At 39.1% G+C, this 12014-nt stretch overlaps 1 protein-coding gene across 1 annotated transcript in view; it reads left to right on the top strand.

Annotated features, from left to right (window-relative positions):
• Positions 1-12014, top strand: part of ZDHHC15 (zinc finger DHHC-type containing 15) — a 126198-nt gene that overhangs the window by 23870 nt on the left and 90314 nt on the right. The window contains exon 3 of the mRNA XM_029241363.1: positions 2367-2461. Coding sequence (XP_029097196.1) covers positions 2367-2461 — 95 coding nt within the window. The remainder of the gene's footprint in view (positions 1-2366; positions 2462-12014) is intronic.

Below are 12014 nucleotides of genomic sequence, written 5' to 3'. Positions count from 1 at the left end.
TGATTAAGCCAGGTATAGATTTGTACTATGACCTAGAACAAGTTAAAATCCTACACTTCCCATCTCAATCACTGGAACTAAAGCAAAGTAAATAATGCTTAAAATACTACCAAGTGTAAGAGTTCAGTTCTCATCATTCAAGTGATCCAAATTGCTGAACTTTATTGTCTTTGAAGTGCACAGTGAGAACGTAAACATAAAATTATTTTCTCCTAATTTCTTTGCAGCCAAAAGTTCCATACTCCTATTCCATACTGAAGGAGCAGAGGTTACTATATGTCCCATGTAACTTAGATAGTCATGGAATCTTCCCTGTATAAACCTCATAAAATCAAAGAAACAAAAACATAGCAAAGGATAACACAGAAAGAAAAAATTTAAAAGTCTTGCCAAAGATAAAAAATTCTAATAACATTTCACAAGGACTATGCTGTGGAAGAAGAGTTACTCTCATTTATTGGTGAGGAGAATGTAAAGTAAATAAAACTTTTAAAATGGCAATTTGGCAGTATCTATCAAAAGGCCTGTGTTTGTATCTAGCAGTCCCACTTCAGGGAATTGATCCTATACATATTTTTAGTACATGTGCCAGTGACATGTATACAAAGCTTTTCATTACAACATTATTTGTATTAGCAAGAGAAGGGGAAAAACTAAGTTTCCATCAGAGACAATTTGGTTAAATAAATTATGGTACTTTCATGCAATGGAATCCCGTGCCACTTTTTAAAAGGAGAATGAGGAAGCTCCCCCTCTCCAAGTTATATTACGTGGAATGATCTCCAACTTATAGCAGGTGTAAAAGAAATGGGTTGCAGAACAGTGTGTACAGAATACTGCTATTTGTGTGAAAAAGCACACTGTTTTGGTGCTTTTATATGTATAAAATCTGATAGGATACAGAATAAACTCATGACGCTGTGACAATTGTGGCTTCCAGGGAGGGGAACTGGGTGGCTGAGGGACAGTGATAGAAGGGAGACTTTTAACTGTGTACTATTTTGAACCTTGTGAGTGTATTACCTTTCAAAAATACAGTGAAAAAAATTTAATATAACAAAAATTCCATATGTGTACTGTATTTATATACTTATATAAACATATACAAATAGAGGATCTGGAATGATACACATCAAACACAAAATAGGTATTATGCCTTAGGAGGAAGAGGGGGAGGTTAGATATATGTGTGTGGTTGACATTTACTTTTACTTTCTATTGCTTGAATTTCAAAATGAGATTTCATAATTACTCAAAACAAGCACATTAAAAAGGTCTCATACCACAGGGCTGGGAGCACTGGGCCAGCTTTTTTCGATTCCGTCATAAATATGTGAGAGACTCAGCCTTATTAACTTGGTCTTGAGTCTCATTGTTCCCTTGAGTCTTCCTGATGGATTGAAGTAATCACACCTTACTATGCAAGGACTCACAATGAAACAGTAAAATGACCTTCAGTCTTACAATGACCTCTTTGAAGAATACTGAAATTTCCCATATCAGAAGAGCGATCTAGGAGGCAAAGAATATAAAAACAAAAGTGGTGGGGAGCCACAAATGTCTCAAAGGTACAACTCACATTTCAAAAGTGTGTAGTCTTGGGGACTTCCCTGACGGTCCAGTGGTTAAGACTTTGCTTTCCAATGCAGGCGGTGTGAGTTTGGTCCCTGGGCAGGGAGCTAAGATCCCACATGCCTTGGAGCCAAAAAACCATAATATAAAAACAGAAGTAATATTGTAACAAATTCAATAAAGACTTTAAAAATGGTCCACATAAAAAAAATATTAAAAAAAAAAGTGTGTAGTCTTTGGGGCTACTGAAACAAAAACTTGTGATTTAGAGTCAGAAGTCCTGTGTTTAAGACCTGGCTATGTTATATAGTAGCTGTGTGACTTCGGATAATCAATTACCCCTGATAGTTAATAAACTGTCCTTATCCTGTTACCTATCTCACAAACTTGTTGAAAAAATAAAATTGGATAATATTATGAAATCACATTGTAAACTCTATAGCACTGTGCAAATACTATCATTATTATCTTTCAGTACCCATAGTGGCAGAGAGAATGACAATTGGCAACAGTAGCTTCCCCCACATTGTCATAAAGGACATTTCCCCTTTACTCCCAGAATCACATGGCAACTTTTAAAATACGCGACTTCCAGAAAGTCTCTGGTTCCAAATTTGGCATTATAAATTGTTTCTGTCACTGCATGGGAAAAAGGTAAGAATTAACCTTTCATAATAATACTAGAAAATACTTGGTAATAGGAAAACAAAATAGAGATTTGTTGAGATTTACATCTTATTGAACTCTTAGAAATGGATGAAAATATAAACACTGATTTTTTTCTTAAATTTCAGTTATCTACCTCATATTCTACCATGCCATCTTTGTGTTCTTTACCTGGACCTACTGGAAGTCTATTTTTACACTCCCACAACAGCCAAACCAGAAGGTAAGAATACTGGTTACTTTACAAAGGCTAAAAACAGAGGAAAGTAGAAATGCCAATAAGGCAAGAAGAGGGCAAAAAGAGGAGCAAATAACCTTCCATTACAAAAGAGAGATTCAGGGTGATCTTTAAAAAGGACTTGTAGTGATAAATGTAAATTAAGAATAAGATAGTCTATTGAAGGAGTTTGTGAAATCACCAGCCATGGATATCTTTAAGACTAGGAAACCACTATCTGTATTGGTGATAGATTGAGAGAAACAAGAAAACACTTGGATTCTGAGGACTCATCTATTTCAATTCTATGAAACTATAATAATTTAGGACTCAGTGAGAATCTAGGAGACAACTAGAAAAAATTACAATAGTTAAATTGATCATTTTCAAATTGTGTTCCCTTGAATGAAAGTGTTTCATGCAATATTTGGGAGGGTGCATAAAAAATTCTAATCATATCAGGCATTTATAATATGTGACTACTGTGAAACAGATTAGTTTCCAAAGTAGGAAAAAAAAACAATGGAAGAAGTTTCAACAGCCTCCAAACATTAGGGAAAGTACTGGTTTTAATTTTCCCATTTATGGGATCAAAATTGTACACATACAAAATAAAATTAAACACAGAGAAAGACAAATATCATGTGATATCTCTCATATGTGGATTCTAATTTAAAAAAAGATGCAAATGAACTTATTTACAAAACAGAGACAGACTCACAGATATTGGAAACAAACTTATGGTTACTGAAGGGAAGACATGGTGGAGAGGGATAAATCAGGAGCTTGGGATGAACATACACACACTACTACATATAAGATAACCAACAAGGACCTACTGTATAGCACAGGGAACTCTACTCAATATTCTGTGATAACCTATATGAGAAAAGAAAGAATGAATATATGTATATGTATAACTGAATCACTTTGCTGTACACCTGAAACTAACACAATATTGTAAATCAATTATACTCAAATAAAATGCTTAAAAAACACAAAGGAAGGTAGTAATGCAAGAATCGAGGAACATGAGATATAGGTTACATAGAAAATGGCAGAAGTTCTTCCTTATGAGTAATTATTTGAAATATAAATGGATTAAACTATCCAATTAAAAGGCAGACGTTGGCATAATGGATAAACATTATCATCTATCTTTATGCTGTCTACAAATGACTCACTTTAGAGCCAAAGACATAAATAGGTTGAAAGTGAAAGGATGGAAAAAGTTATTCCAAGCAAATAGTAATCAAAAGAGAGCAAGGGTAGATATACTAATATCACACGAAGAGGTTTTAAGCCAAAAACAGTTACAAGACACAAAGAAGTAAAAGACCTACTGAATGATGTCAGAAAGATGGCAGAGTAGGAGATACCAGCCTCTATCCCCGCCCCCCCCACAAAAAACAACAGACAGCTATACAGAAATGAAAATATCCCTGGGGGGGCTCAAGTAATTAAGAGCCTGCAGCAACACAGTGGGGAAAAAAATGGAGAATAACCACACAGAAAGGATTGCTGGGGAAATCAGCATGGCAGAGACATCTGAAAAGGCTAAGAACAAAGAAACAGGGCAAAGGCTATCAGTATCAGCCCTGCGGCAGATGCCCATGCAGTCCCCACTGGTCTCCTCTGTGGAGGATCCTCGCAACTTTTGCTCCCATGACAGACATGAATTTCTGTAGCTTTAACAGCAGAGGACTCCATAGTGTTTGTTGGTGTGGACCCCAGCAGCCTGCTCTGTAGAGGATACTGTCAGCTTTTGCCACTGAAGTAACCAACAGCCAACATTGCCACAGACTCCCCAGGGAGGGAGACACTGCTGAGACTTCTCTACAAGAAGAAGCTGCTGTTGTGCCGCCTCAGTACCAGGGCTGCCACCGCCCCCCCCAACACTGTGCTTGCCCTAGACACTAGACCTATGGCCACTCCATGTGTACCTACCACCTGACCCCAGCACCTGCCACCAGACTCCATGCATGCCCATGCTCCAGAAACTGGCTCCATGGCCACTCCACATACACCAATAACTCAGACACCAGAGCCACTGACACTGCAGGGTATCCCATGGCCCAGACACTAGAGACACTATCACTCCATGAGCACATGCTCTGGACCCTGTATCCACAGCCAATCTGCAAGTGCCTGCACCACAGAAACGAGAGCACTGCTGCAGTGGGTGTACGTGCCCTCTAGAACCCAGGTCCATTAGCTGCTTCACAAGTGCTCAAACATGGAACACCCAAGCCACTACTGTAGCAGGCTCATCCATGCACCACGCATGCCTGCTATCCAGACCATAGCTCCATATCTACTCTGCAAGTGCATGCACCTTGCACACCATTATCACCACTGCAGTGAGGTTGCCTGTGCCCCAGGCACTAACACCACCACCTCCCTAGACCCCTGAGCCACTCCAGTGGCTTCACACATGCCTCCATTCCAGACTCTGTCTCCATTGCTTCTCCATAGGCACCCATGCATCAAACATCATAGACACAACCACAGTAAGTGTGTCCACAAACTGGACCCAGGGCCTCGAAGGATCCCCTCAGCCATGACTTCCACCATGCTAGAAAAAGGTATCAGGAGGACCCCAGAAGCCGTTACCACTGAAGACCTCAACAGCCCACACTTCTTCTGCAGACACCCACAGCCTTGGCCACCAACGTCTCCTTCAATCTTTGCTGATGCTGATGACAGCTGACAGAGCTGCACAGAGACTGCACCTTCCCTGGAGTCAGAACTGCTTCATCCCACCCAACTGTAAGACTTGTACCCACCAATAGATGAAGGGCTTTCCCCACTGAAACCAGTCCATAAATTCTGGAAGAAGTGGTTGCTACATCAAATGTGAACACATCCATGCAATGATACAAGAAATGCAAACACTCAAGGAAAAATAACACCACCAAAGGAGCACAATATTCTGGTAAGCAACTGCAAAGAGATCTATAAAAAAAATCAAAATAATTATTTTAAGGAACTTGGCAATTTACAAGAGAACACAGATAGACAACTCAACGAAATCAGGAACAAAACAAGAAGTTAAACAAATAGAGATAAACCATTAAAAAAAGAACAAAAACAATTCTGGAGCTGAAAAATACAATGAATGAAAGGAAAAATAATATAGAGAGTATCAACAACAGATTTGATGAAGCAGAAGAAAGAGCCTGAAAACTCAAGCATAGGTAATATGAAATTATCCAGTTAGAGGAACAAAAAGAAAAAAGAATGAAAGGGTGAAGACAGTTCATGGGACTTATGAGACACCATCAAGCATAAGAATATATGCATTATGGGGATAAAAGGAGAAGAGAGAAAGGGGCAGAAAGCTTATTTAAATAAATAATGGCTGAAAATTTCCCAAATTTGGGGAGAGATATGTATGTCCAGGTACATGAAACTCAAAAGTCCCCAGTTTCAACCAAAAGAGGACTTTACCAGGACATACTATAGTCAAACTTTCAAAAGTCAAAGACAAGGAGTTTTGAAAGCAGAAAAAGAGAAAGAGTGGTCAATCACAAGGGAAACTGCATAGGGCCATCAGTGGATTTCTGAGAAGAAACCTTGCAGGCCAGGACAGAGTGGAATGATATATTAAAAATGCTTGTAGAAAAAACTACAAGCATTTTTACAAAGGTTGTCTTACCCAGCAAAGCCATCCTTCAGAAATGAAGGAGAGTTATTTTCCACCAAACAAAACCTGAAGGAGTTCATCTCTAGGAGAAGTGCCTTACAAGAAATGTTGAAGATGAAATGAAAAGATGACAATTAGTAATGTGAAAACCTATGAAAGTAAAACAAAAATGCACTGGTAATGGTTAATATATAGAACAATTCAAAATACTGTAATACTGTAATGGTGGTGTGTAAATCACTTTTAACTCTGGTATAAAGATTAAAAAACAAAGTATTAAAAATAACTATGAGTAAAATATTTTTAATGGATACACTATAAAGTGATGTAAATTGAGAAATCAAACGCATAAAATGTTGGGGAGGAAGTAATACGATAGTGTTTATGTATGCAGTGGAAGTTAACTTCTTAACAGCTTCAAGTAGAATGTTATAAATATAAGATGTTTTATGTAAGCTCCATGGTAACCCCCCAAAAAACTCTAGCAGATACACAAAAGATAAAGAAAAGGAAATAAAAGTACACTACTACAGAAAATCAAACCACAAAGGAAAACACTTAGGATGAATAAAGGAACTACAAAACAGCCAGAAAACAATTAACAAACTGGTATAGTGCATCCTTACCTATCAATTATTACTTCTAATGTTAATTGGTTAAATTCTCCAATCAAAAGACATAGAGTAGCTGAATGGATAAAAAAAAAAGCAAGACACAGTTACATGCCTATAAGAGACTCATTTAAGATTTAAGGATACATATGAGCTTAAAGTGAAGGGATGGAAAAAGATATTCCATGCAAATGGAAGCTAAAAGAGATCAAGGATATCTACAATATATCAGGCAAATAGACTTTAAGTCAACAACCATAAGTGGAGACAAAGTAGATCATTATATAATACTAAACCAGGTAAATTCATCAAGAGGATATGACAGTTGTAAATATATGTGCACCTAACATTAAAGCATCTAAATATATCAAGCACATATTAACAACACTGAAGGGAGGAACAGAGAGAATAAAATAATAGAGGAGAGGAGCTTCAAGATGGCGGAAGAGTAAGATGTGGAGATCACCTTCCTCCTCACAAATACATCAAAAATATATCTACATGTGGAACAACTCCTACAGAACACCTACTGAACGCTGGCAGAAGACCTCAGACCTCCCAAAAGGCAAGAAACTCCCCATGTACTTGGGTAGAGCAAAAGAAAAAAGAAAAAAAGGAAAAAGGAATAGGGACGGGACCTGAACCAGTAGGAGGGAGCTGTGAAGGAGGAAAGGTTTCGAAACACTAGGAAACCGCTTCACAGGCGGAGACTGCGGGTGGCAGATGGGGGAAGCTTCGGAGCCGCGGAGGAGAGAGCAGCAACAGGGGTGCAGAGGGCAAAGTGGAGAGATTCCCGCACAGAGGATTGGTGATGACCAGCACTCACCAACCCGAGAGGCTTGTCTGCTCACCCACCAGGGCGAGTGGGGGCTGGGAGCTGAGGCTCGGGCATCACTCGGATTGCAGGAAGAGGACTGGGGTTGACTGCGTGAACACAGCCTGAAGGGGGCTACTGTGCCACAGCTAGACGGGAGGGAGTCTGGGAAAAAGTCTGGACCTGCCTAAGAGGCAACAGACTTTTTCTTCCCTCTTTGTTTTGTGGTGCATGAGGAGAGGGGATTAAGAACACCGCTTAAAGGAGCTCCAGAGATGGGCACGAGCCACGGCTATCAGTGCAGACCCCAGAGATGGGCATGAGACGCTAAGGCTACTGCTGTAGCCACCAAGAAGCCTGTGTGCAAGCACGGGTCACTATCCACACCTCCCCTCCTGGGAGCCTGTACAGCCCGCCACTGCCAGGGTCCCGGGATCCAGGGACAACTTCCCAGGGAGAAAACAGGGCATGCCTCAGGCTGATGGAACGTCACGCTGGCCTCTGCTGCCACAGGCTCGCCCCGCATACCATACCTCTCCCTCCCCCTGGCCAGAGTGAGCCAGAGCCCCTGAATCAGCGGCTACTTTAACGCCATCCTGTCTGAGCGAAGAACAGACGACCTCAGGCAACCTACATGCAGAGGCGGGGCCAAACCCAAAGCTGAACCCCGGGAGCTGTGTGAACAAAGAAGAGAAGGGGAAATTTCTCCAAGCAGCCTCAGGAGCAGTGAATTAAATCTCCACAATCAACTTGATGTACCCTGCATCTGTGGAATACCTGAATACACAACGAATCATCCCAAATTGAGGAGGTGGACTTTGGGAGCAACAATATATATATATTTTCCCCTTTCTCTCTTTTTGTGAGTGTGTATGTGTATGCTTCTGTGTGTGATTTTCTCTGTATAGCTTTGCTTTTACCATTTGTCCTAGGGTTCTGTCCATCTGTTTTCTTTTCGTTTATTTTTAGTATACATTTTAGCTCTTGTTATCATTGGTGGATTTGTTTTTTGGTTTGATTGCTCTCTTCTTTCTTTTTTTTATTACTTTAAAAAAATTTTTAATAATTATTTTTTATTTTAATAACTTCATTTCATTTTATCTTTTTCTCTATTTCTTTCTTTTTTTCTCCCTTTTATTCTGAGCCGTGTGGATGACAGGTTCTTGGGGCTCTGGCCAGGAGTCAGGACTGTGCCTCTGAGGTGGGAGTGCCAAGTTCAGGACATTGGTCCAGCAGAGACCTCCCAGCTCCATGTAATATCAAACGGTGAAAATCTCCCACAGATCTCCATATCAATGCCAAGACCCAGCTGCACTCAATGACCAGCAAGCTACAGTTCTGGACACCCTATGCCAAACAACTAGAAAGACATGAACACAACGCCACCCATCAGCTGAGAGGCTACCTAAAATCATAATAAGGTCACAGACACCACAAAACACACCACCAGATGTGGACCTGCTCACAGGAAAGACAAAATCCTGCCTCATCCACCAGAAGACAGGCACTACTCCCCTCCACCAGGAAGCCTACACAACCCACCGAACAAACTGTAGCCACTGGGGGCAGACACCAAAAACAATGGGAACTATGAACCAGCAACCTGCAAAAAGGAGACCCCAAACACAGTAAGTTAAGCAAAATGATAAGACAGAGAAACACACAGTAGATGAAGGAGCAAGGTAAAATCCCACCAAACCTTCCAAATGAAGAGGAAATAGGCAATCTACCTGAAAATTCAGAACAAAGATAGTAAAGATGATCCAAAATCTTGGTAATAGAATGGAGAAAATACAAGAAACGTTCAACAAGGACATAGAAGAACTAAAGAGCAAACAACAATGATGAACAACACAATAAAAGAAATAAAAAATTCTCTAGAAGGAATCAATAGCAGAATAACTGAGGCAGAAGATGGGATAAGTGATCTGGAAGATAAAATAGTGGAAATAACTACTGCAGAGCAAAATAAAGAAAAAAGAATGAAAAGAATTGAGGACAGTCTCAGAGACCTCTGGGACATTAACCACACCTACATTCGAATTATAGGGGTTGCAGAAGAAGAAGAGAAAAAGAAAGGGCCTGAGAAAATATTTGAAGAAATTATAGTTGAAAACTCCCCTAACATGGGAAAGGAAATAGTTAATCAAGCCCAGGAAGCACAGAGAGTCCCATACTGGATAAATCCAAGGAGCAACACGCCAAGGCACTATTAATCAAGCTATCAAAAATTAAATACAAAAATATTTCTTAAAAGCAGCAAGGGAAAAATAACGCACAAGGGAATCCCCATAAGGTTAACAGCTGACCCTTCAGCAGAAACTCTGCAAGCCAGAAGGGAGTGACAGGACATATTTAAAGTGTTGAAAGGGAAAAACCTACAACCAAGATGATTCTACCCAGCAAGGATCTCATTCAGATTTGATGGAGAAATTAAAACCTTTACAGACAAGCAAAAGCTAGGAGAATTCAGCACCACCAAACCAGCTTTACAACAAATGCTAAAGCAATTTCTCTAGGCGGGAAACATAAGAGAATAAAAATACCTACAATAACAAACCCAGGACAATTAAGAAAATGATAATAGGAACATACATATCGATAATTACCTTAAATGTAAATGGATTAAATGCTCCAACCAAAAGACAAACACTGGCTGAATGGATACAAAAACAAGACCCGTATATATGCTGTCTACAAGAGACCCACTTCAGACCTAGGGACACATATGGACTGAAAGTGAGGGGATGGAAAAAGATATTCCATGCAAATGGAAATCAAAAGAAAGCTGCAGTGGCGTTTCTCATATCAGACAAAATAGACTTTAAAACAGACTATTACAGGAGACAAAGAAGGATACTACATAATGATCAAGGGAGTGATCCAAGAAGCAGATATAAAAATTGTAAATATGCACCCAACATAGGAGCACCTCATACATAATAAGAATACTAACAGCCATAAAAGGGGAAATTGACAGTAACACAGTCATAGTAGGGGACTTTAACACCCCACTGTCACCAATGGACAGATCATCCAAAAGGAAAATAAATAAGGAAACACAAGCTTTAAATGATACATTAAACAAGATGGACATAATTTATATATATATAGGACATTCCATCCAAAAACAACACAATACACTTTCTTCTCAAGTGCTCATGCAACATTCTCCAGGATAGATCATATCTTGGTTCACACATCAAGCCTTGGTATATTTAAGAAAATTGAAACCTTATCAAGTATGTTTTCTGACCACAACATTTTGAGACTAGATATCAATTACAGGAAAAAGTCTGTAAAAAATACAAACACATGGAGGCTAAACAATACACTACTTAATAACCAAGAGATCACTGAAGAAATCAAACAGGAAATCAAAAAACACCTAAAAACAAATGACAATGGAAACACGACAACCTAAAATCTATGGGATGCAGCAAAATCTGTTCTAAGAAGGAAGTTTATAGCAATACAATCCTACCTTAAGAAACAAGAAACATCTCAAATAAACAACCTAACCTTACACCTAAAGCAATTAGAGAAAGAAGAACAAAAAAACCCGAAAGTTAGCAGAAGAAAAGAAATCATAAAGGTCAGATGAGAAATAAATGAAAAAGATAAGAAGGAAACGATAGCAAAAGTCAATAAAACTAAAAGCTGGTTCTTTGAGAATATAAACAAAATTTTTAAACCATTAATGAGACTCATAAAGAAAAAAAGGGAGAAGACTCAAATCACTTAAATTAGAAATGAAAAAGGAGAAGTAACAACTGACACTGCAGAAATACAAAGGATCATGAGAGATCACTACAAGCAACTCTATGCCAATAAATTGGACAACCTGGAAGAAATGGACAAATTCTTAAAAATGCACAAGCCTCTGAGACTGAACCAGGAAGAAATAGAAAATATGAACAGACCAATCACAAGCACTGAAATTGAAGCTGTGATGAAAAATTTCCAGCAAACAAAAGCCCAGGACCAGATAGCTTCACAGGCGAATTCTATCAAATATTTAGGGAAGAGCTAACACCTCTCCTTCTCAAACTCTTCCAAAATACAGCAAAGGGAGGAACACTCCCAAACTCATTCTACGAAGCCACCATCACCCAGATACCAAAACCAGACAAAGATGTCACAAAGAAGGAAAACTGCAGGCCAATATCACTGATGAACCTAGATGCAAAAATCCTCCACAAAATACTAGCGAACAGAATCCAACAACACATTAAAAGGATCATACACCATGATCAAGTGGGATTTATCCCAGGAATGCAAGGATTCTTCAATATACAAAAATCAATGTGATACACCATATTAACAAACTGGAGGAGAAAAACCATATGATCCTCTCAGTAGATGCAGAGAAAGCTTTCAACAAAATTCAACACCCATTTATGATAAAAACCCTCCAGAAAGTAGGCATACAGGGAACTTACCTCAGCATAATAAAGTCCAGATATGACAAACCCACAGCCAACATAG

This window comes from Monodon monoceros, unplaced genomic scaffold (assembly GCF_005190385.1).
Source record: "Monodon monoceros isolate NGI ecotype Baffin Bay Population unplaced genomic scaffold, NGI_Narwhal_1 Super_Scaffold_22, whole genome shotgun sequence".
Lineage (NCBI taxonomy): Eukaryota > Metazoa > Chordata > Mammalia > Artiodactyla > Monodontidae > Monodon > Monodon monoceros.
The sequence above is the reverse complement of the archived record's forward strand: the minus strand, read 5'-3'. Positions and strand labels throughout refer to the sequence as shown.